Source organism: Hippopotamus amphibius, chromosome 6 (assembly GCF_030028045.1).
Source record: "Hippopotamus amphibius kiboko isolate mHipAmp2 chromosome 6, mHipAmp2.hap2, whole genome shotgun sequence".
NCBI lineage: Eukaryota > Metazoa > Chordata > Mammalia > Artiodactyla > Hippopotamidae > Hippopotamus > Hippopotamus amphibius.
This window is the reverse complement of record NC_080191.1, coordinates 160,341,488-160,363,971: the sequence shown is the minus strand read 5'-3', so window position 1 is coordinate 160,363,971 and position 22,484 is coordinate 160,341,488. Positions and strand designations below refer to the sequence as shown.

The window sequence follows — 22,484 nt, the reverse complement described above, 5'->3', positions numbered from 1 at the left end:
GTCTGAGATTCCTTAAGCGTTACTTAAGCTTATTATATAGCAAAGCGCCTCTTGCTTGACTCTCTTTTTCCCTTGTCTTTGTGTTTTTAGGTGCTGATATCCGTGGCTTCAGCGCTCATAGAACCTCTGACTTAACACTGGGAAGTGTCGTAGATGAAATACAGAGAAACGAGAAGCCTGTGGTGGCGGCTATCCAACGGGTGGCTTTAGGAGGGGGACTGGAGCTGGCCCTGGGCTGTCACTATAGGATTGCCCATGCAGAGGTAACAGAGGGGAGCCGTTTGGGATATGGTGTGAGGGCTTTTCTTTAGGGCGAGCTCTGAATGTAGTTGTAAGCGTCAGAGGTGATTATTTTAAATGGTTGGCTTACTGACTGACAACTCTTAGGTATTTCTAGCAGTGGTGTTCAGCTGTCATGTACGAGTACAGTGGTACTAGTTTTTGAAATATGTCCATTCTAGTTGATAAATAGCTAGTACCTCGAGTCTATGACTGTCCCTTCATTTCCCCTAACCCTAGCCCTTGGACCTCCCCATGACCCACTAGCTAACGGGGACTCCTGTAAAGGACCCCCAGGGCCCTGCCCTAGTACTGTGGCCCACATCATATTTCCCTGAGCCGTGCACATGCAGTATGAGGTATTAAGTATTTTGACTATCCCCCTTGAGTATGCATACTTATTTAAATTTTCATTTCGTATCTCAAACATTTCAGTTTTGCAGTCTCATAATTATTAGTACCTGAGAACACAAGTTCCTATTGGAAGCAGCATACAACTAGTAAATCCATTTATTTCTGGGAATAAATTTAATTTGGGATATTAAACATATTGGTTGAGGTTTATGATACCAGTGTTATAATAGTAATATTTTTATAAGTAATGTATTTTTCTAATGATAAAGATAGTATTTCTCACTGGAGTAGACTCTAAAATACAGGAAAGTATAAAGATGTAAATTAAAGTCACCATACACTCACAGTTCAAAAATAACCTCTATTAACATTTTTTTTCCTTCCTGTCTTTTTTCTGTGTGATTTTTTTCTTACCTTTTTTTGTTTGCAACCTTTTTTTTTTGGAAATAAAAAAACAACATTTGGAATTTCATCGTATTTCATTTGTACTCTATATTTATACTAAAATCATATTAAAATTATTATTAAGTATTCTTTATGCATTCTGCCAATCTCTGTCATTTACATTTAACGTAATTACTGATGAGGAAGTACTTTTGCCATATTCATTTTCTATGTCTTATATTTTTTTAATTCCTCCATTAATGGTTTTGTTTGTATTAAATGGATAAGTTGTAGTACCCTTTTAATTCTCTTATTGCTTCTTTTACTACCTCTTTTATTAGGTATTTTCTTGGTTGTGGTTGCCTTGGGAGTTATACTCAATATTTTGACTTTTGACAAGCTAGTTCAGATTAATACGAACTTAATTTCAATGGTATGCAAAAAATTTGCTCCCATACAGTTCTGTTACACACCCACTTTATGCTGTTATTGTCACAAATTATATTATTATACATTGCATGCCCATCAATAGTGGTACAGCCACTATGGAAAACAATTTGAAGGTTCCTTAAAAAACTACAAATAGAACTACCATATGATCCAGTCATCCCACTCCTGGGCATATACCCAAAGAAAACCATAATCCCAAAAGAAACATGTACCATAATGTTTATTGCAGCACTATTTACAATAGCCAGGACATGGAAGCAACCTAAATGCCCATCAACAAATGAATGGATACAGAAGATGTGGCATATATATACAATGGAATATTATTCAGCTATAAAAAGGGATGAGATGGAGCTATATGTAATGAGGTGGATAGACCTGGAGTCTGTCATACAGAGTGAAGTAAGTCAGAAAGAGAAGGACAAATATTGTATGCTAACTCACATATACGGAATCTAAAAATGGTACTGATGAACTCAGTGACAAGAACAAGGACGCAGGTGCAGAGAATGGACTGGAGAACTCGAGGTTTGGGAGGGGGCGGGGGGTGAAGGGGAAGCTGAGATGAAGCGAGAGAGTAGCATAGACATATATATACTACCAAATGTAAAATTGATAGCCAGTGGGAAGTTGTTGTATAACAAAGGGAGTTCAACTCGAGGATGGAAGATGCCTTAGAGGACTGGGGCGGGGAGGGTGGGAGGGGAGTCAAGGGAGGGAGGGAATACGGGGATAAGTGTATAAAAACATATGATTGAACTTGGTGTACCCCCCCAAAAATAAAAAATAATAAATAAATAAATAAAATTTAAAAAAAAACAACCTTCAAACTTTTGCTTATGAACCACCTAAGAGAATCTGCAAAATCATGTACTCCCTCAGACATTTTACGTTGACATTTAAAATTTTTCATCATAAATTTAAAGTGGCAAAGTGTACCATGAACATTGAAATTTTAAAATAAAACCATTACATCATCAAAAAAAAAAGAAATACATAATTATTGCTTGATGTAGTGGTCTTTTAAATCAGGTAAGAAAAAAGAGGAATTAGAAACAAAAAATTACATTAATACTGTCCTTTATATTTACCTATGTAGTGACCCTTTAACAGTGTTCTTTATTCCTTCATGTGGATTTGAGTTTCTGTCTAGTGTCTTTTCATCGTTAAGGATTTCTTATAGGGCAGATCTGCTAGCAACAAATTCAGTTTTTATTTATCTGAAAATGTCTTAATTTGCCTTCATTTTTAAAGACTAGTTTTGCTGGATGTAGAGTTCTTAGTTGACATTTTTTTCTTTTTTTCAGTACTTGGAACATTGTCATCCCACTGCCTTCTTGCCTTTATGGTTTCTGATGAGAAATTTGCTGTTAATCTTATTGGAAATATTCCTTTAAAATATCATTTTGAGTGGTTGCATAATTTTCCATCTTATAGAATTTAACCATTTCTCTATGTTGTTTTAATTTTTTGTAAAGCTTATAAATAGAGACACGTATCCTAAGTGTCCCTTTTTTCTGTGACCTCGTACCATGTGTCCCTCATACCATGAGCTTCTGCACACTGAGTGCAGATCTAAGTTACAAGCAATAATAAGTCAGGGAATGGGGATGACCACTGGTGGGAAAAATAACGATCAGCTGCTAGGAAAGCCTCATATGAAAGAGGCTGAAACATTCCAGGTATTTTGGAGCTGTTGGCATCACATTTGGGTAAATGCCAGTCTGTATTTAAGTTCCCGCCTCCTCCCATCTTTGTACCTGGATAATGACTAACAGAGCTTTGGCCACTTTTAAGGCCAGGAGAGGCGTGTGATTAAGGTCTCAAGCTCAGCCACTCTTCTTGATTGAGGTTGCTGCCTGACTTCCTTCCTTCCCTCCCTCTTTCCTCCTTCCTTCCCTCCCTCCTTTCTTTCTTCTCTCTCTCTTTCCTTCCTTCCTTCTTTCTTTCTTTCTTTCTTTCTTTCTTTCTTTCTTTCTTTCTTTCTTTCTTTCTTTCTTTCTTTCTTTCTTTCTTTTCCTTCCTTCCTTTTCTTTCTCTCCCTCTCTCTCTCCCTCTTTCTCTCTTTCTTGCTCCCTCCCTCCTTCCTTCCTTCCTCCTTTCTTACTGTAATAGCTTCATTGAGATATCATTCATATACTGTATAATTCTCTCATTTCAAATTTATAGTCCAGTGGTATATTAGTATATACCACAGTTGATTTTAGGATATTTCATCACCCTAAAAAGAAACTTTACACCATTTAGGAGTAACAAGGTTTTTTTTTGTGGGCATGTTTTCATTTCTTTTGGGTATATATTGAGGAGTGGAATTGCTTGGCCATGTGATAACTCTATGGGTAATCTTTGAGAAACTGCCAGATTGTTTTCCGAAGTGACTGTAGCATTTTACATTCCCACCAGCAATGTATGAGGGTTTTGTATGCTCCACATCCTCTGTAAAACTTGTCACTGTCTTTTTTATTACAGCCATCCTAGTGGGTGTGAAGTGATGTCTTGTAGTTTTGATTTGCATTTCCCTGATGACCAGTGATATTGATTGAGCATCTTTTCATATGCTTATTGGCCATTTGTATCTTTTTGGAGACATGTCTGTTTGAATGCTTTGCCTAGTTTTGATTGGATCATCTTTTTACCATTGACTTGTAATAATTCTTTATATATTCCAGCTATAAGATTAGCAAATATTCTCTCCCATTCTGTGGATTGTCTTCTAATTACTTGACTGCTGGGCTCTTTCAGGGCTCCATAAGGCTGTTTCTGGAGACTGTTATTTGTGTTGGCTGAGACAGGTCATAATAGAGTCAGAGAAAAATTGTGTGCGAAGCTAGGGATGTGTTTCAACATGAAGACCTAGGGACAGCACAGCTCTACTTATGCTATTAATTAAAGGAGAGGGTGTGCACTAATTCCTCTGTAGAAACTCTCACTGCATTCTATGCAGCAATATTTTTGAGGGTGTGAGAAACCCAGGGGAATGTTTGCCTTGACTCTGATTATATCATCTTATTCTAATGACCTTTATGCCTTCAATCTTCGATAGGTTCAAGTTGGCTTCCCAGAAGTCACACTAGGAATCCTTCCTGGTGCAAGAGGAACCCAGCTTCTCCCCAGACTTATTGGAGTTCCTGCTGCACTGGACTTAATTACCTCAGGTCAGTACTAATGCTGCCAGTGGCTGTCTAGATCAATGTGAGGAACTAGGCTAGGATTTAGAAACATTCTGGCTTGACCATTCCCTACCTGTGCAATCTTAAGAGAATACTTTACCTTCTTTGATGTCAATTATCTCATCTGTAAAATGGAAAGAATACCTTTCCTGAGAGCTTCTCAAAAGTTGCCATGAAGAACAAATGTGAGCGCCTTCTAAATGAAAGTATATATACAAAGCCCTAATCACATTTAAGTGTCTACACATAGACACTGGTTTCGCATAGGGTGCATTATATTCAGATCTAACTTAGGAATTATAGTATAAGCAAGAATTAAAACCAGAATTTCCAAGGAAAGATTTCAAGTTTTTGTTTGGAAATGACTGAATTTTTCATTTCCCAGGTATTAAGATATGAGCTTCAAAGAGACGTTGTACTCTTTCAATAAGGAATGTGAACAGTGCAACACTAGAAGACATTTAAAGACCCTGAATATACCAAATATTATAAGCTATAGAAAGATATTTCCAGTTGAAGTAATGTTGGAAGAAAGAACATATGTAACTATTTACTCCAAGCAGGTAGAACTAATTTGAGACCGTGGGTCAGTCACTGTACCTCTCTGTGCCTTTGTTTCCTCATAAATGTGTGTAACAACACTGCCTACCATATGGTGGTACAGTGAAGATTAGCTATATTAATGCATACAGTGTGCTTAGAACAGTCTTAGACATGGTAATAAGTATTACATATATGTTATTATTCCCACATCTGACTTCTTAGTAAAAGAAGAGGCTTGAATAAACATAAGATGAGGATCTTGGTAATAGAGTGTATCCCAAAGAATGGGCAATAAAAAGAGCCCATGCTTTAGAATCAAAGACCTACGCTTGAATCCCAGCTGTACCACATATAAACCATATGCCTTGTACAAATTAATTTTCATTCACTCATGCAGCAGCTGTTTAATTTTTTCTCAGGTACTGGGCCCTGTTGTAGGCAGTGGGCCTGTAGTGGCAAATCAAACCTAAAAAACTCCTGGCCTCGTAGAGGTTATACATGGGAAACACCAGCAGTCACAGTCCTCTTCCTCATCAATTTAGAAATGCACAGTGGTTTCCACATCTTTGAAACCAGGATGCCTCTTACATTCCTTGTGAGTGGTGGTTTGATTGGCAGTGTTTTTTGTTTCTTGTTTCTGTGGGTCAGGAATTTGGAGGAGCTTAGTTGGGTTCTAGCTCAAGGTTTCTCATGAAGTTGCAGTCAAGATACTGACGGGGCCACAGTCATCTGAACACTTGACTGGGGCTGGAGGACCTGCTTCCAAGATGGCACACTCCCACGCATGGCTGGTTGCTGCTGACTGTTGGCAGGAGGGTTCATTTCCTCTCCACGTGGACCTCTCCCTAGAGCTGCCTGCATGTCCTCACAGCGTGGAAGCTGGCTTCCCCTAGAGTGAGTGATCCAAGAGAGAGCAAGGCAAAGACTGCAGTGTCTTTTATGACCTAGCTTTGGAGTCACATGCCATCTTTTCTGAACTGTCCTACTGATTATACAGGTCTTCCATATCCAACTTGGGAGGGGAGCTTGAATACCCAGAGGTCAAACACGTGGCAGGTCACTTTGAAGACCAGCTCCCACACTGTACACTCTTACTAAACTCCATGCCTATCTATTATGTACGTAGTGTATATGGTAGGTTAGGTGGAGATCAGAGCTAAGGAGAAAACATAAAGCAGCAAGGGGAAATGTAAAACGATAGGGCTGGGGAGTGGGTAACATTTTAGGTAGGACAGCTGGGAAAGGCTTTCCCTAAAAATGAATGTGAGTGAAGACCTGGGGGAGGGAGGAAGCTTGTTATGCCAATATCTGGAGGAAGATATTCCACATGGAGAAAATAGCAAATACCAAGCCTGAGAAGGGATATACTTGGAAATTTCAAAGAACAGCAAGAAGGTCAATGAAGCTAGAGTAAGATGAGTGAGGGGAACATGTTTGTGGTAATCTGTATAGGAACCTAATACAGCAGCTATGAATAATGATGATAGTAAAGATTCTTGTTTTTGGAGAACATTTTTTTTCTAAGAAAAGATGCTAAAAAAATTGTTACTGAAAGTTGCAGATTCCCTACTGATATTAAGAAAAAACACCAGCTTTGTAGGCACTGACCGCATACTAAATTCATAAGTAAATAAATTTAATTTAAATTAATGAATAAATAGCTAACCTTCTCTGATGTTCTGAAAAACATAAGAGAGAAAATTCTGAAAAGTGGAGTGATTACAGTGCGCACTGCTTCTCCACAATTGCCTTAAAACGCTGCCTGAAATCAACCGAATCTTTGGCAGTAAGTGCAAGAGATACGCTTGGGCACACTGCAGTTCATTCCCTGATGTTCTCTGTCCAGTCAAATGATGAAAACTACAGCACCCCGATCTTCCTTTTGCTATTATTTTCTAGGTCCCGTCTTCATTGTTCACCGAACAGCATAGAAAGCCTCTTCTCTGTTCTCATAGAGCTTTGCTCCAGCCCCATGGGATTCTTCATGATCATTCCCAGGACAGGGATGCCCTCAGACGCTAGACTTTGATGAGGTGCCTCTCCCCACCCGTGGTATTGAGCTAGAAGTTGAGAATGGCGTCGTTATCCTGCCAGCCTTTCAGATGTAGCTCCATCCGGGTGGCTTTTCTCTATATTTGAACAAGATGTTAGGGTGAGTTTTAGTACCCAGGGCTCCCAGTCAGCAATAATAAATATCAGCAAATAATATTTCGTGACCAAAACAAACAGAAAAAAAAAAACCCATTTAACACTCAACCTAAAACCTATGAAAATATTCTGTGACATTAGAAAAATGAAACATAAATGTGAGTCTGTTGAAACAGATTAAAGAAAACAAAAATTTTAGGAAGTTCACAATATTCTAAGAAGACATTTTATTTATTAAATAAGAACACCCTGTTTAAAATCAAAACATTAGCTAAAATAATTTTTGAAGCAATAAAAAATGCTGCAGTAGAACAGACAGCTGAATCAGCAACATGGAGGATAAATACATTTATAGAACTCAGAAGTATTTAGCAAGAAGACACAGAACATGTGAATGAAGGTAGCATATGCATTTTATGTGTGTGTACTACATAAAGCTCTATAATAGAGGTCTCTGCTATGAATAGTAAAAACTCCCAGAGCACAAAGCAAAAAGGGGAGAAGCAGTAACCAAAGGAAAAAATAGAAGAAACTCTTCAGATACATAAAAGAATCAGAGATTATATTTTAGCAAGCACACCATCTTCCTGGAAAAGCTGATGAGATGTCAATGCCTTGTATTTTGATAAAGATTCTGAACTTCCAGGAAACAGACTCCTGCAAGCTTCCAAAGGATAAAAACAAACACATCAAAAGGTTACTCTCAAAACAGCTGAAATTACTCCAGCCACAAATAAATTCACATGCTAGGATGTTACATAGTCTCCAAATGTGGTCTAAATCAGGAGTTCTTAAAAGTGTGGCCTAGGGACTCCTAGGTGTACCTGAGACCACTGGGGTGGGGGCTGTCCATGAAATCAGAACTATTTTCATAATAAGAAGACATTACTTGCCTTTTCCACTCTCATTCTCTCACAAATATATGTGGAGTTTTCCAGAAGTTACTGTATGCCGTGTGATATGAAAACAGATTGAATGCAGAAGCAGAAATGAGAATCCAGCTATCTTCAATGAAGCCAGACAAAGAAATTTGCAAAAATATAAAACGACACTCCTCTCATTGAATTTTTAAAATTTTGAAAATAGAGTTATCTTGCATAAAAATGTATTTATATTAACATGTAATGGTTTATCATTGTTATTTTAAACTGGCTTAATAAAGACATTTTTAAAGTTCTCAGTTTCAATTTCTAATACAGTAAATATTGATAGAAATAACCTACATAAACAAAGGCTCTTTGGGGTATTCCATAATTTTAAGAGTACAAAGTGGTCCCAAGAGTAAAAAGTTTGAGAACTACTAATCAAAATGCTTATGTTTTGACATGGAAACCATAATAGAAAAGTGTACATATGGTTCACATTAGAAAATAATGTGTCTATATTATTATTAATATATATATTAATAATATATAATTTATATAGTTACTAATGTCTAATTTAAAGTCGAGAATGACTTTTCCCTCCCTTTAAAAGGAGAGTTGTTATGAATTCTATAGAGCATCAGAGGGGAGTTTGAAAAACTAAATTTGTCTTCAATAAATTAGATTAGAAATTGCTTTAATTTACAATGGTATGATAAGTACACTTTTCAGAATGTGAACCATTTTAAGTACCTAATGCAGAATTCATAACAGGATGCTTACAGTCAGTCCAACATACTACAGAAATTCAGAGCACATGAGAGGATTTGCTCTGCAAATACAAAATAGAAAGAAAGCAAAGAATAAAATATAGGGGGAAATCATAATAGTGTGAAATGAGTCTGTAAATTTGAAGGTTTATAGAAATTAACGTGTGTAGGGGAATATTGAGGAATTGTGTGTGTTCCTGCTTCAGTATTAAGCCAGAAAGTCAAGAATATCTTGGGGGAAATCAGAAAGGAATCTGGCTTCTTTGAAGAAATAAAGTGAATTAGGATTTGCCTTTTTCAAAGCACTGCTGCTTATAGAAATATCACTATTTTTAACATGATGAAGAGAAAAGGTAAAAACAGTCAGAATGTGATGGGTTTTGATTTGCACAGAAACGGTCACAGTGAATTAGAAGGAAGCTAACATTAGAATCATACACCTACCTATTTAAGTAGTCTGTACAATTTTAGGGTGACTTTAAAATGGCATCTGGAAAAGAAGCCACTAAGAAAATTGGAAAAAATTGAGATCACCCAGCTTGGAGAAGTCTCAACTTCAGTTGCCCCAGTGTCTCTTTATAGTAGATCTAGGCGGGGCTTTTATTAGCTTGGACAGTGATTACTGTCTATACTCAGAGCAGCGCAAGAAAGAACAAGTTGAAATCTCAGCGTGAGGACTTGTGTTGGGCATACAGAGCTGTGTCTTCAGGTCCTTGAAACAGAATAAAAGTACCAGAAATCTCAATGACTCCATTAGAACAGTCGTGGTCCTCCCAACTTTTGTGAAATCCAGGTCAGAGGAAATCATTGCAGCTAAAGGAATTTTCAGTCCATCCTGTGGGCATCTCACATTTCCCCTGCTCAGTTGCCCCAGAGATCCTTTTAGTACCCAGGTTATGGTACTCCATTCTGTGTCCCTTTGGGCCCCTTAACCTGGAGAGTCTGATTCACTCACCCCTCACTCAAGGGATTTTGTACAGAGGAGACTTCACCCTTGAAGCCACTTGCCCACCCCCACTGCCCTCCTCACCCCAGGAGGAGATCTGAAGCCTGTTTTCAAAGGCACTTCCAGAACACTGCCCAAATATTGCTGTGACAGAGTGACCCCTGCCCAAAATCATTGAATTGTCTACCTGATCGAGAAAAGCTGTTGGTAGCTCTCCGAAGCACTAATAAGAAGCAGGCATGGAGGGTTTGTCTCCGAGATGGCCTCCACCAACACTCGGTAAGAGCAGTGAAGGTTGTGGAGTGGTTGCTGGCAAGGCTGACTTGGTGGCTGCTCTTGCAAAGCCCAGATGGTGCTGGTGAAGAAGCAAGCGATGTGTCACTGTCTCTCTCCTTCTGACCCTGTGGTGAGGGCTGCTCGTATCCCTGAACCTCCTGCTTCAGAGTGTGCAGATCAAATTCCATGTTTGTACCTGTTGGAGAATTGGGAGTAATGCAGACCCTCGTCCAACTTCTGTAACCCCCTAGAGCTTCCAGTCTGTACCAGAGGCTGCCAGTGCTGCTAGCGGATGGTAGATGCTCCTGCCCGCCCCCTCCCCCCCCCCCACCAGGCACTGGATGTCTCCACCTGTGAAGTGAGATTTAAGCTGTTGCTGTAGCTTAGTGTCACTAATTCCAGCTAAAAACCCTCAGTTGAGCACTCCATTCGCCAAGCTTGGGATCATGGGACACACCTTAGTGCCAGACCTGAACGAACAATTGCCTGATCATCTCTGCTTTCTTTTGAGCTTCAAAGTTCACCCGTTAGCAATTCCACAGAGTGAGGGAGGTGTCGACATGCTGGGTAGCCCCAAAATGGCAGAGGTCCACCCCACTTTTCCTGTGAAATGTTGATAATAACATATATAATATCAGCTTAATAATTCTTTTCCACTGTCTATCCAACTATATTTATGTTTGAGGACGCTGTTCATAATCACTGGCAACCCTTGGTATATGCTAGTATAAGAACAGATAGTACTGTTACTGCCCTGCTGTTACTACCTCTATAATTTTTTATCTCTGTTATTTTCAAAAAATCAGTCCTCTCATATATTATGTAGAGATTTATAGTTCACAAAGTGCTTCTATAGAGATTTATAGAATAGAAGGAGAATGTATTATTTTCACTTAATGCTCAGAATTACTAAGGTAAGCATAATTATTGCCATTTACCAACGAAGAAATTGTGGTCCTAGTACAGTTTACACAAATAGTACAAGGTAGTGCTGGAAGTTGAATCCAAGTTTTCTGATTACCTCTGCAGTAATCTTTCCACTATAACAGTCAGTGTGGTGTTTATTTATTTAGTAATAGATGTTTATATCCTGGATAAGTAAACTTTCCTACTAGAGATGGTGATGCTTTTGCTTTAATCTCACATTGCTCTTTGATTTGTTTTATTTTGTTTTCTTTTAGGAAGACATATTTCAGCAAGTGAAGCACTTAAGCTGGGTGTTCTAGATAAAATTTTATACTCAGATCCAGTTGAAGAAGCAGTCAAATATGCCCATAATGTTTCAGGTAAGAAGATAATAATAAAACTAGCACAAGATTGGAAACAAGTTAAATGTCTGTCTTAATCAGAAACTCCTTAAATATTTTATGGCACATCCAAATAGAATATGAGAGAGTTTTAAAATGAATGAGAAACTCTGTGTATTGACATGGTATAAATGCCATGGTGTATTGTTAAATGAAAAAAGCATCATTCTATACAGTGGTTCAACATTTGTGTAACGAAAAAGGGGAGGATGGGATTGAATGTCTATATAAGGAAAGTGTATATATGTAACTGTATAGGATACTTCTGTAACGATTTACAAGAAAGGATTGTTGGTTGCCTCTGGGAATAGGGCTGGCCAGCCAGCAGAAGCAGTTAGAAGGAGACGTCTATCTTTATTCTTCTGTACCTTTTTTTTTTTAATGGTATCTCATAGGTGCTTTTGTTTTTAATTAATTTATTTTGGCTGCACTGGGTCTTTGTTGTGGCATGAGGGCTTCTCTAGTTGCAGCCTGCGCACTCTAGAGTCTGCTGGCTCAGTAGTTGCGGTATGTGGGGTCTTAGTTTCCAGATCAGGGATTGAACCCAAGTCCCCTGCATTGGGAGTGCAGAATCTTAACCACTGGACCACCAGGGTCCCTATTCTTTTGTACCTTTTGAATTTTTATTGAATGAATATATCTTTTATTAAGAAACATAATTAAAATTTATGAAAAACCAAGCAAACAAACCTTTCAGCCATTAGAAGACAGGCTCAGTAATTTACCACAATGAAGCCATGGTTCTGTCTCAATGAGCTACACTTTCTTTCTCTCAGTGATTTCTGACTTTATGGACTCATGACATTCCTTTAAGAGTTCTTTGGAGTGGCATTCCTAGTTTTTTTTTTCTTTCTTTCTTTTTTTTTTGTTTCTTTTCAATTTGTGGAGGTTGGCAGCAAGATGGAGAGGGTTAAGGAACATCAGAAAAAATAATTGGGAGGAACGTTGGGCTACAGGCAGAGCAGAGTGTTCATCCCCCCGGTCGGTGGCAGGTAATGGCTCGGTGTCCTTCAGAGGCTTCTTTTGAAAGGGTCATTCTTTTGTCCACCCTGGCAGGGACCAAACAGTTCCCTGAAATAATCTTTCTTTTTGTGGCTCTAACCAGTTACTGTTTCATTTCAATAGCAAAAGCTTGAACTGGAAAGGCCAAGGACTGTGAGGAGAAAATACTGGTGACTCTGAAGAAAGTTAGCAAGGCTTTGGCCAGAGGGGTATGAGTTTCCTGCTGTCTTTCTCTGCTTTCAGATTATCTTCAGCACAGTTTCATCAGTGGTTTCACTGTGCCTGCTGGGAGCACTTATTGTTTGGTTAGAAGTCAGTTGGCCTATAGCAAAGGGCATTTGCATTTGGAGGCCCCCAAATGGTTTTTGGTTTGGGGCTTAAGATAGACTCATGTGTATCATTTACACCCGTAGTTTCAGTTTGTAAAGGACCTGATTTTGGCAAGAAGTTCCTTTCTTTGTTTTCTGGAGCTTCAGATTTGAGAGTTAAGTTACTTCAGGAGATAGATGAGGATCATGGTCTGGTGCATTTATAAAATCATCTGTTTTAATTATTAAAAGTTATTTAGTTTTTTAAATTAATTTTAAATTAAAATTTAAACATTAAATTATTATATTTTATTTACAAAATTGTCTCGTCAATCTCAGCAGTATTAATACAGTTTGTCCACTTGGTGGCATCCAAATACTGAGGAGGAATCATTTGCTTTAAAATTTGGTAATTTACCTGTGAACAGTAGGGGAATGATTCTAGGCTTTGGACAATTATGTATAGCTATTTTAAATTATAATCATGAAAACTTTGTAGAAATGTAAAATTGTGATATAAAAATTTCTAAATACAAATTTACATACATTCTATACTTATAGCTACATAGAGTATTCTGAGTACAGACAAAAAATTAAAGAAAATACACAAAAATGAAATGAGTTGCCTTTCCCACAGAATTTCTTAAATAATTTTTGCTTTTTTATTTTTCCAGATTGAGGTATAATTTACACACGATAAAATTCACTCATTTTAAATGCAGAGGTGGATGAATATTTGTAATCATTCACAGTTGTGTAACCCCTGCCACGAAGTATAGTTCTAACCCTAAAAAGTATTCTCATGCCCCTTTCCAGAGGATTCCTTCCCCTGCCCATGGCCACAGACAACCACCGGCCTGTTTTCTGTTACTATAGTTTTGTTTTTTAGAATTTCATGTAGCGTGTAATCTTTTGTGTCTGGCTTCTCAGCATAATGTTTTTGAGGTTCATGATGTTCTTTCATGTATTAACTTTTTATTCTTTTTTATTACTGAATAATAATCCATAGTATGGGTATACCACAATATGTTTATTCATTTATCTGTTAATGAACATTTATTTAGATGTACTCAAGTCTTTGCAGATATTGTTTACCTTTCTTTTGAGTACATACCCAAGAGTAGAATTGTTGGATCATATAGTTAAGTATGTGCTTAATTCTTAAATGTTTTTTATTTTTATTTTTAAAAACTATTTATTTATTTTGGCTGCGCTGGGTCCTAGTTGCGGCATGCAAGATCTTTGCTGTGCCATGCAGGATCTTTAGTTGCGGCATATGGGATCTTTTAGTTGCAGCAAGGAAACTGTTCCTTGTGGCATGCAGACTCTTAGTTGCGGCATGTGGACTCTTAGTTGTGGCATGTGGACTCTTAGTTGCAGCATATGGGATCTAGTTCCCTGACCACGGATCGAACTAGATCCCTGCATTGGGAGTGTGGAGTCTTACCCACAGGACCACAAGGGAAGGTCCCTTAAATGCTTTTTAAACTTGGTGATTAATATAAAACCATTCATGATTTAAGGACATTAACTTTTGCCAAGCAAATTAGCAAAGATAGAGAAAATAATATGCTGAGATTGAATTTAAATAAGGTCTTACTAAACAACTTGTAGTGTATCCTGCCTGTCTAGAGGGCAATTGGGCAATCATGTATTGAAGCTTATTCCTACATTTTGACTTAGTATTTCTATTCTCAGGCATTTATCACAGGCAAATAATCAGAGAATACACAAAGATTTGTATACAGTGATACTTGCTGAGCTTTATTCATCATTGTAAAATGTTGGAAACAACTCAAATATCTAATTTTAAGGAATTTAGTTACATAAAAGATGATAGATCTTAGTGAAACAATGCCTTTCAGCCATTAAAACTTCCATTTTTAAAGAAAGTTGAAGAACTTAGAAAAATGCTTACATGTAATATTAAGTAGAAAAAACAACCAGATAGAGAGTTGCACAAATGTGTGTGTGTTTACATACAGGAGAAAAACTACAAGGAGATATAACAAATTTTTAACAGTGATTGTATTTGGGTGGTAAGTAGTGAAGAGCTTTGATTAAAAAAAAAAAAAGTTTATCTTTTCCTATTATCTGAGTCATTAAATTTACCCAGAGGAAAAAGGGATGCCTGGCCAGTGTGGAAGGGGTACAGTCTGGTAGAGAAATAGGTTTAGGATTGGGTGGCAGAAGGCTGGATTATATTGATAGTTTCAACTTATACCTGTATGGACACTAACAGATCAGCTTTGGGGGCCTTATTTTCTTCATCAACGAAAGGAAAATTTTCAACAAAATTAGTTGTTTTCAAACCCTGTTCTGAGACCCTGTGGGCTCCAGTTTTTTGTCCTTGCTGCAACCTGGGCAGCTCCACTGTGTCTCTTTTGAGGTTTAGGGTTTAGAATCCCAAGGAAAACTCTGGTACTTTTACTTTTTTAAAAAAATGAGTTCCACTGTTTAGAATCCTATGATTTCTTGGTGCCACTTTGTAATAGATAAATGCTAGAGATACAAGGTAGAGAAATAGGGCAGGTCAACGAAGGACTAGCTCAGAGAATCTTATCTAAACTTGCATTTATTATCTTATAAAATATGTAGTTTAGCTAGGCTTACTTATTTTGCATTTCATTTTCATTTGAGGTCTTGTACTTTTCCTTTCTTTTTGTATTTTCCTGCTTTCCTTTTTTTTCTTTGCTTTTAAGTGTAGCTATTAGAATGTGGTTATTTGGCAGAACAAAATTGATGGCTGATTTGAAGGACAGGATTCACAAAAATCTATTATAAAAATGTATACTTATGTTTTATACTAGATATTTATTATAAATATATGATATATAAATAGTACAGATATTTATTATAAATCTATTATAAATATGAATGTATAAATATAAAATATTTTTATTACTAAAATATATTGATATTAAATATGTGTGAAGCTGGCACAAGTTACTGTGCATCAGAATCACTTGGAGGGTTTGTTAGAACATAGATTATAGGACCCCACTCATTACTTTCTGGTTCAGTACATCTGGGATGAGGCCCAGCTGGCATTTCTAACAAGTTCCTAGGCAGTGTTGATGCTGTATTCTGGGGACAACACTTGGAGAACCAATGATATACAGAAAACAAGGATAAGAGTAGAGATAACTTTTCCTAGTTTTGACTCTTTACATGCAAACACTACTTACTGTCTTAAAGATATTAGTAAATCAGTTCTGAAAGGTGAGGTTAAAAAGCATACATGTACTGAAAGTCCTGAGATAGAAAAACCTACAGCCAAGAATACCCAGCAAAAATCTCATTCAGATTCGACAGAGAAATCAAAAGCTTTACAGGCAAGCAAAAGTTAAGAGAATTCAGCACTGTCAAACCAGTCTTCCAGCAATTGCTAAAGGAACTTTTCTAAGCAGGAAACACAAGAGAAAGAAAAGGCCTACAAAAACAAACCCAAAACAATTAAGAAAATGGTAATAGGAACATACATGTCAATAATCACCTTAAATGTAAATGGATTAAATGCTCCAACGAAAAGACACAGACTGGTTGAATGGATACAAAAACAAGACCCTTACATATGCTGTCTACAAAAAACCCACTTCAGACCAAGCAACACATATAGACTGAAAGTAAAGAGATGGAAAAAGATATTCCATGCAAATGGAAGTCAAAAGAAAGCTGGAGTAGCAATACTCATATCAGACACATTAGATTTTAAAGACTATTACAAGAGACAAGGAAGGACACTACCTAATGATCAAGGGATCAATCCAAGAAGAACATATAACAATTGTAAATATCTATGCACCCAACATAGGAGCACTTCAATACATAAGGCAAACGCTAACAGCCATAAAAGGGGACATCGACAGTAACACAATAATTGTAGGAGACTTTAACACCCCGCTTACATCAATGGACAGATCATCCAAACAGAAAATAAATAAGGACACACAAGCTTTAAATGACACACTGGACCATCTCGACTTAATTGATATTTATAGGACATTCAATCCAAAAACTACAGAATACACCTTCTTCTCAAGCGTACACAGAACATTCTCCAGGATAGATCACATCTTGGGTCACAAATCAAGCCTTGGTAAATTCAAGAAAATTGAAATTGTATCAAGCATCTTCTCTGACCACAATGCCATTAGACTAGATATCAATTACAGGAAAAAAATTGTAAAAAATACAAACACATGGAGGCTAAACAATTCACTCTTAAACAACCAAGAAATCACTAAAGAAATCAAAGAGGAAATCAAAAAATATCTAGAAACAAATGACAATGAAAACACAACAACCCAACACCTATGGGATGCAGCAAAAGCAATTGTAAGAGGGAAGTTTATAGCAATACAATCCTACCTTAAGAAAGAAGAAAAATATCAAATAAACAACCTAACCTTACACCTAAAACAATTAGAGAAAGAAGAACAAAGAAACCCCAAAGTGAGCAGAAGGAAAGAAATCATAAAGATCAGATCAGAAATAAATGAAAAAGAAATGAAGGAAACAATAGCAAAGATTAATGAAATTAAAAGCTGGTTCTTTCAGAAAAACAAAATTGATAAACCATTAGCCAGACTCATCAGGAAGAAAAGGGAGAAGACGCAAATCAATAGAATTAGAAATGAAAAAGGAGAAGTAACAACTGACACCTCAGAAATAAAAAAGATCATGAGAGACTACTACAAGCAACTATATGCCAATAATTTGGATAACCTGGAAGAAGTGGATAAATTCTTAGAAAAATACAATCTTCCAAGACTGAACCAGGAAGAAATAGAACATACGAGCAGACCAATCACAAGCACTGAAATTGAGACTATGATTAAACATCTCCCAACAAACAAAAGCCCAGGGCCAGATGGCTTCACAGGTGAATTCTATCAAACATTTCGAGAAGAGCTAACACCTATCCTTCTCAAACTTTTCCAAAATATAGCAGAAGGAGGAACCCTCCCAAACTCATTCTACAAGGCCACCATCACCCTGATACCGAAACCAGACAAAGATGTCACAAAAAAAAAGAAAATTACAGGCCAGTATCACTGATGAATATAGATGCAAAAATCCTCAACAAAATACTAGCTAACAGAATCCAGTAGCACATTAAAAAGATCATATACCATGATCAAGTGGGGTTTATCCCTGGGATGCAAGGATTCTTCAATATATGCAAATCAATGTGATACACCATATCAACAAATTGAAGGATAAAAATCATATGATCATCTCAATAGATGTGGAAAAAGCTTTTGACAAAATTCAACATCCATTTATGATAAAAAACTCTCCAGAAAATGGGCATAGAAGGAAATTACCTCAACATAATAAAAGCCATATATGAGAAACAAACAGCCAGCATTGTTCTAAATGGTGAAAAACTGAAAGAATTCCCTCTAAGAAGAGAAAAAAGACAAGGGTGTCCACTCTCACCATTATTATTCAACATAGTTTTGGAAGTTTTAGCCACAGCAATCAGAGAAGAAAATGAAATAAAAGGAATCCAAGTTGGAAAAGATGAAGGAAAATTGTCACTCTTTGCAGATGACATGATATTACACATAGAAAACCCTAAAGACTCTACCAGAAAACTGCTAGCACTAATCTGCATTAATTTTGTATTCTTCTGCTTTACTAATGAATTTAGTAAAGTAGCAGGATATAAAACTGGTGCGCAGAAATCTCTCGCATTCCTATACACTAACAACAATAAAGCAGAAAGAGAAATTAAGGAAACTCTCCCATTTACCATTGCAACAAAAAGGATAAAATACCTTGAAATAAACCTGCCTAAGGAGGCAAAAGACCTGTATGCAGAAAACTATAAGGTACTGATGAAAGACATCAAAGACGATACAAACAGATGGAGGGACATACCATATTCTTGGATTGGAAGAATCAACATAGTGAAAATGACTGTACTACCCAAAGCAATTTACAGATTCAACGCAATCCCTATCAAATTACCAATGGCATTTTTCACAGAACTAGAACAAGAAATCTTACAATTTGTATGGAAACACAAAAGACCCCGAATAGCCAAAGCAATCTTGAGAAGGAAAGACTGAGTTGGTGGAATCAGGCTTCCTGACTTCAAACTATACTACAAGGCCACAGTGATCAAGACAGTATGGTACTGGCACAAAAACAGAAAGGTAGATCAATAGATCAGAATAGAGAACCCAGAGGTAAACGCAAGCACATATGGGCAGCTTATCTTTGACAAAGGAGGCAAGAATATACAGTGGAAAAAAGACAGCCTCTTCAATAAGTGGTGCTGGGAAAATTGGACAGCAACATGTGAAAGAATGAAATTAGAACACTTCCTAACACCATACACAAAAATAAACTCAAAGTGAATTAAAGACCTAAATGTAAGGCCAGACACTATAAAACTCCTAGAGGAAAACATAGGCAGAACACTCTATGACATACATCAAAACAAGAGCCTTTTTGACCCACCTCCTAGAATCATGGAAATAAAATCAAGAATAAACAAATGGGACCTCATGAAACTTAAAAGCTTTTGCAGAGCAAAAGAAACCATAAACAAGACCAGAAGGCAACCCTCAGAATGGGAGAAAATAGTTGCCAACAAAGCAACGCACAAAGGATTAACCTCCAAAATATACAAGCAGCTCATGCAGCTTCATACCAAAAAAGCAAATAACCCAATCCACAAATGGGTGGAAGACCTAAACAGACATTTCTCCAAAGAAGACATACAGATGGCCAACAAACACATGAAAAGATGCTCAACATCACTACTCATCAAGAGAAATGCAAGTCAAAGCCACAATGAGGTATCACCTCACACCAATCAGAATGGCCATCATCACAAAATCTGGAAACCACAAATGTTGGAGAGGGTGTGGAGAAAAGGGAACTCTCCTGCACTGTTGGTGGGAATGTAAGTTGGTACAGCCACTATGGAAAACAGTTTGGAGGTTCCTTAAAAAACTACAAATAGAACTACCATATGATCCAGTACTCCCACTCCTGGGCATATACCCAGAGAAAACCATAATCCAAAAAGAAACATGTACCATAATGTTCACTGCAGCACTACTTACAATAGCCAGGACATGGAAGCAACCTAAATGCCCATCAACAGATGAATGGATAAAGAAGATGTGGTATATCTCTCAATGGAATATTACTCAGCCATAAAAAGGAATGAAATGGAGCTATATGTAATGAAGTGGATAGACCTAGAGTCTGTCATAGAGTGAAGTAAGCCAGAAAGAGAAAAACAAATATTGTATGCTAACTCATATATACGGAATCTTAAAAAAAAAAAAAAATGGCACTGATGAACCCAGAGTCAGGACAACAATAAGGATGCGGATGCAGAGAATGGACTGGAGGACACAGGGTTGGGGGGGCGGGGGGCGAAGGGGAAGCTGGGTTGAAGTGTGAGAGTAGCATAGACATATATACACTACCAACTCTAGAATAGATAGCTAGTGGGACGTTGCTGTATAACAAAGGGAGATCAACTCGATGATGGGTGATGCCTTAGAGGGCCGGGACGGGGAGGGTGAGGGGGAGTCGGGGAGGGTGAGGGGGAGTCGGGGAGGGTGAGGGGGAGTCGGGGAGGGTGAGGGGGAGTCGCAGAGGGGAGGGGATATGGGGATATATGTATAAATACAGCTGATTGACTTTGGTGTACCTCAAAAGCTGGTACAAGAGTGTAAAGCAATTATATTCCAATAAAAAGCTTAAAAAAAAAGAGGGAGAGACAAAAAAAAAAAAAAAAAAGAAAGAAAAGCATACATGTATGGTTGTACACCTTGCGATTATACTAAAAACTCCTGAATTACTCACCTTGAAATGGTGATTTTTATTGCATGTGTTATATCTCAATTTTAAAAGTACATGTAAAATGTTTGAGTTCTCTTTTCCATTTGTAAAAACATTCCACAATGCAGCGTATTCTTACCCCCGCCATCACTACTTCCACCCCACTGCCGAAATATTGACTTTAAAAAATAACTAAAGGAAAAGATTAAGAATGCTAAAATTTAGTTTCCTCATCTGATAGAGAAGTTGAGAAGGAAGGAAATTTCCAGTGGTCAGTGTTGCAGTCAGCACTTTTGGAGCCAGTTGTGGGCGGGAGGGGATTTAGGAGGTTAACAAATATATCTAAAAATGTGATTTGGGAAGTAGCCGCAAACTTCTCTGCAAACTCAATACGCATCCTGGAGAGCTGACTGTGAAAGTTAATTAGCTTCATGCATCTTAATGCTCTCGTTACGTGAAGCCTCTCAGACTACTGCAGTGCAGTGAGTTTAACAGAGCAATTCAGAATCGCTTGGCCAAACCAGGTTGCTGTGGCGGAACTGGGGAGGGGAGGGTCCTGTAAAATGCTCTTTATTTGCATTTGGCCAGCAGGCTGCTTGTTCCCAAACTGAGTAAGAACTCCTTGTTCCCATGCACATGATTCTGGCATGAAGGTGAAAATGTGTGCGTTAGTCAGAGCTGGGCACCGGGGACATCTAAGTGGGAGCCTCAGCTCCAGAGCCCAGTGCTCTGTTTTTGTCCCTGTAGTGAACCCTGGTCCTGTTACTGTGACGGCACTGGGCTGTGTTAGCCATTTTTAGCGATTCTTATTCTGCCCCAAGACCTTGATCTGTTTATTCATGTGGGTTTTGTGGCTTAAAAGAAGTCTTAGTGGTTTCATCTGTCTTTCTCTTCATTTTATCTTTTGCTCTTTGTAATTTATTTTTACTCTGTGTGAACGTTTATATAAACATGTTTCACAAGAGCAGAGTGACACTGCCATACCCAGGAGGCCAGAGCATATGTCTAAACTGAGCTGCTTTTTTACCTACCCCAGTTCCTTGAAGACCCCCCCTCAAGCCTGGAAAAGTGCAGTTGTTCTGTTTGTCCTTTTCAGACCTTCTGTGAGAGAGAGATCTTATTGTCTATCAGAGTTAGAGAAGAGAGAGTCTTCTGTGTCTCAGGAAGGCGTTTCTGTAAACTGCATATTGTGTCTCTCTTGATCCCAGGCAGGGAAAAGCTCTTCCTGTCAGTTTACTAGAAGGGAAGGAGGGAAAAGAATCACCTCCTTTTCTTCCTTTAGGCGTGTGATTCACTTATTTTTTTAATTAAAACTTCTCCCTTAGAAAACTTCAAAGAATTCAGAAAAAAATGTGAATCGGTCAGAGAAAGAATTCAGTTATAAGCATATTTGAATCATTAATTAGTTCTCTTTCCCATTTTCCTAGGCAGCTAATGCTGGTGCTGACCTGCTCACACTTGCCTCTCTTATTATGTAGGTACAGCTGAGTGACTTTAAAACTACTAATACTCTAAAAGTACCACGTGTATAAGAAATACGCTTTGAAAACACCATACCTGCAGACCGAAAGTGGAAATTCTGAATATATTTTGTAGTAATAAAATGAAGTTATAAGGTAATAGTATCCTTCAATTACAGCCACAGCAGGAAAGGGATGGGAAATGAAGCAGGGAAAAACCTTCTAATGGTTGTGCCCTGATCCAGCACTGTCCAGTGGATCTGCTTAGTTTGGTCCTAGGCTGTTCTGGACAAGTGCTGTGGGAGGCTCCCAAAATGCCAATCTGTGGTCTCAGAGGTTCTGAGTATCCCCAAGATACTAGGATTATGCCAGTTGGCTAAAATTAGTGCACAGCATTAAGTTTTTTTCT

At 37.8% G+C, this 22,484-nt stretch overlaps 1 protein-coding gene across 7 annotated transcripts in view; it reads left to right on the top strand.

The window, feature by feature from the left end:
• Positions 1 to 22,484, top strand: part of EHHADH (enoyl-CoA hydratase and 3-hydroxyacyl CoA dehydrogenase) — a 78,322-nt gene that overhangs the window by 37,792 nt on the left and 18,046 nt on the right. For 5 of the 7 annotated variants that reach the window (XM_057738671.1, XM_057738673.1, XM_057738668.1 and 2 more), the window contains 2 exons: positions 4,511 to 4,622; positions 11,365 to 11,469. In XM_057738671.1, coding sequence (XP_057594654.1) covers positions 4,511 to 4,622; positions 11,365 to 11,469 — 217 coding nt within the window. Of the gene's footprint in view, positions 1 to 90; positions 264 to 4,510; positions 4,623 to 11,364; positions 11,470 to 22,484 lie in introns of all 7 variants that reach the window. The other 2 variants (XM_057738667.1, XM_057738666.1) reach the window with 1 other exon arrangement.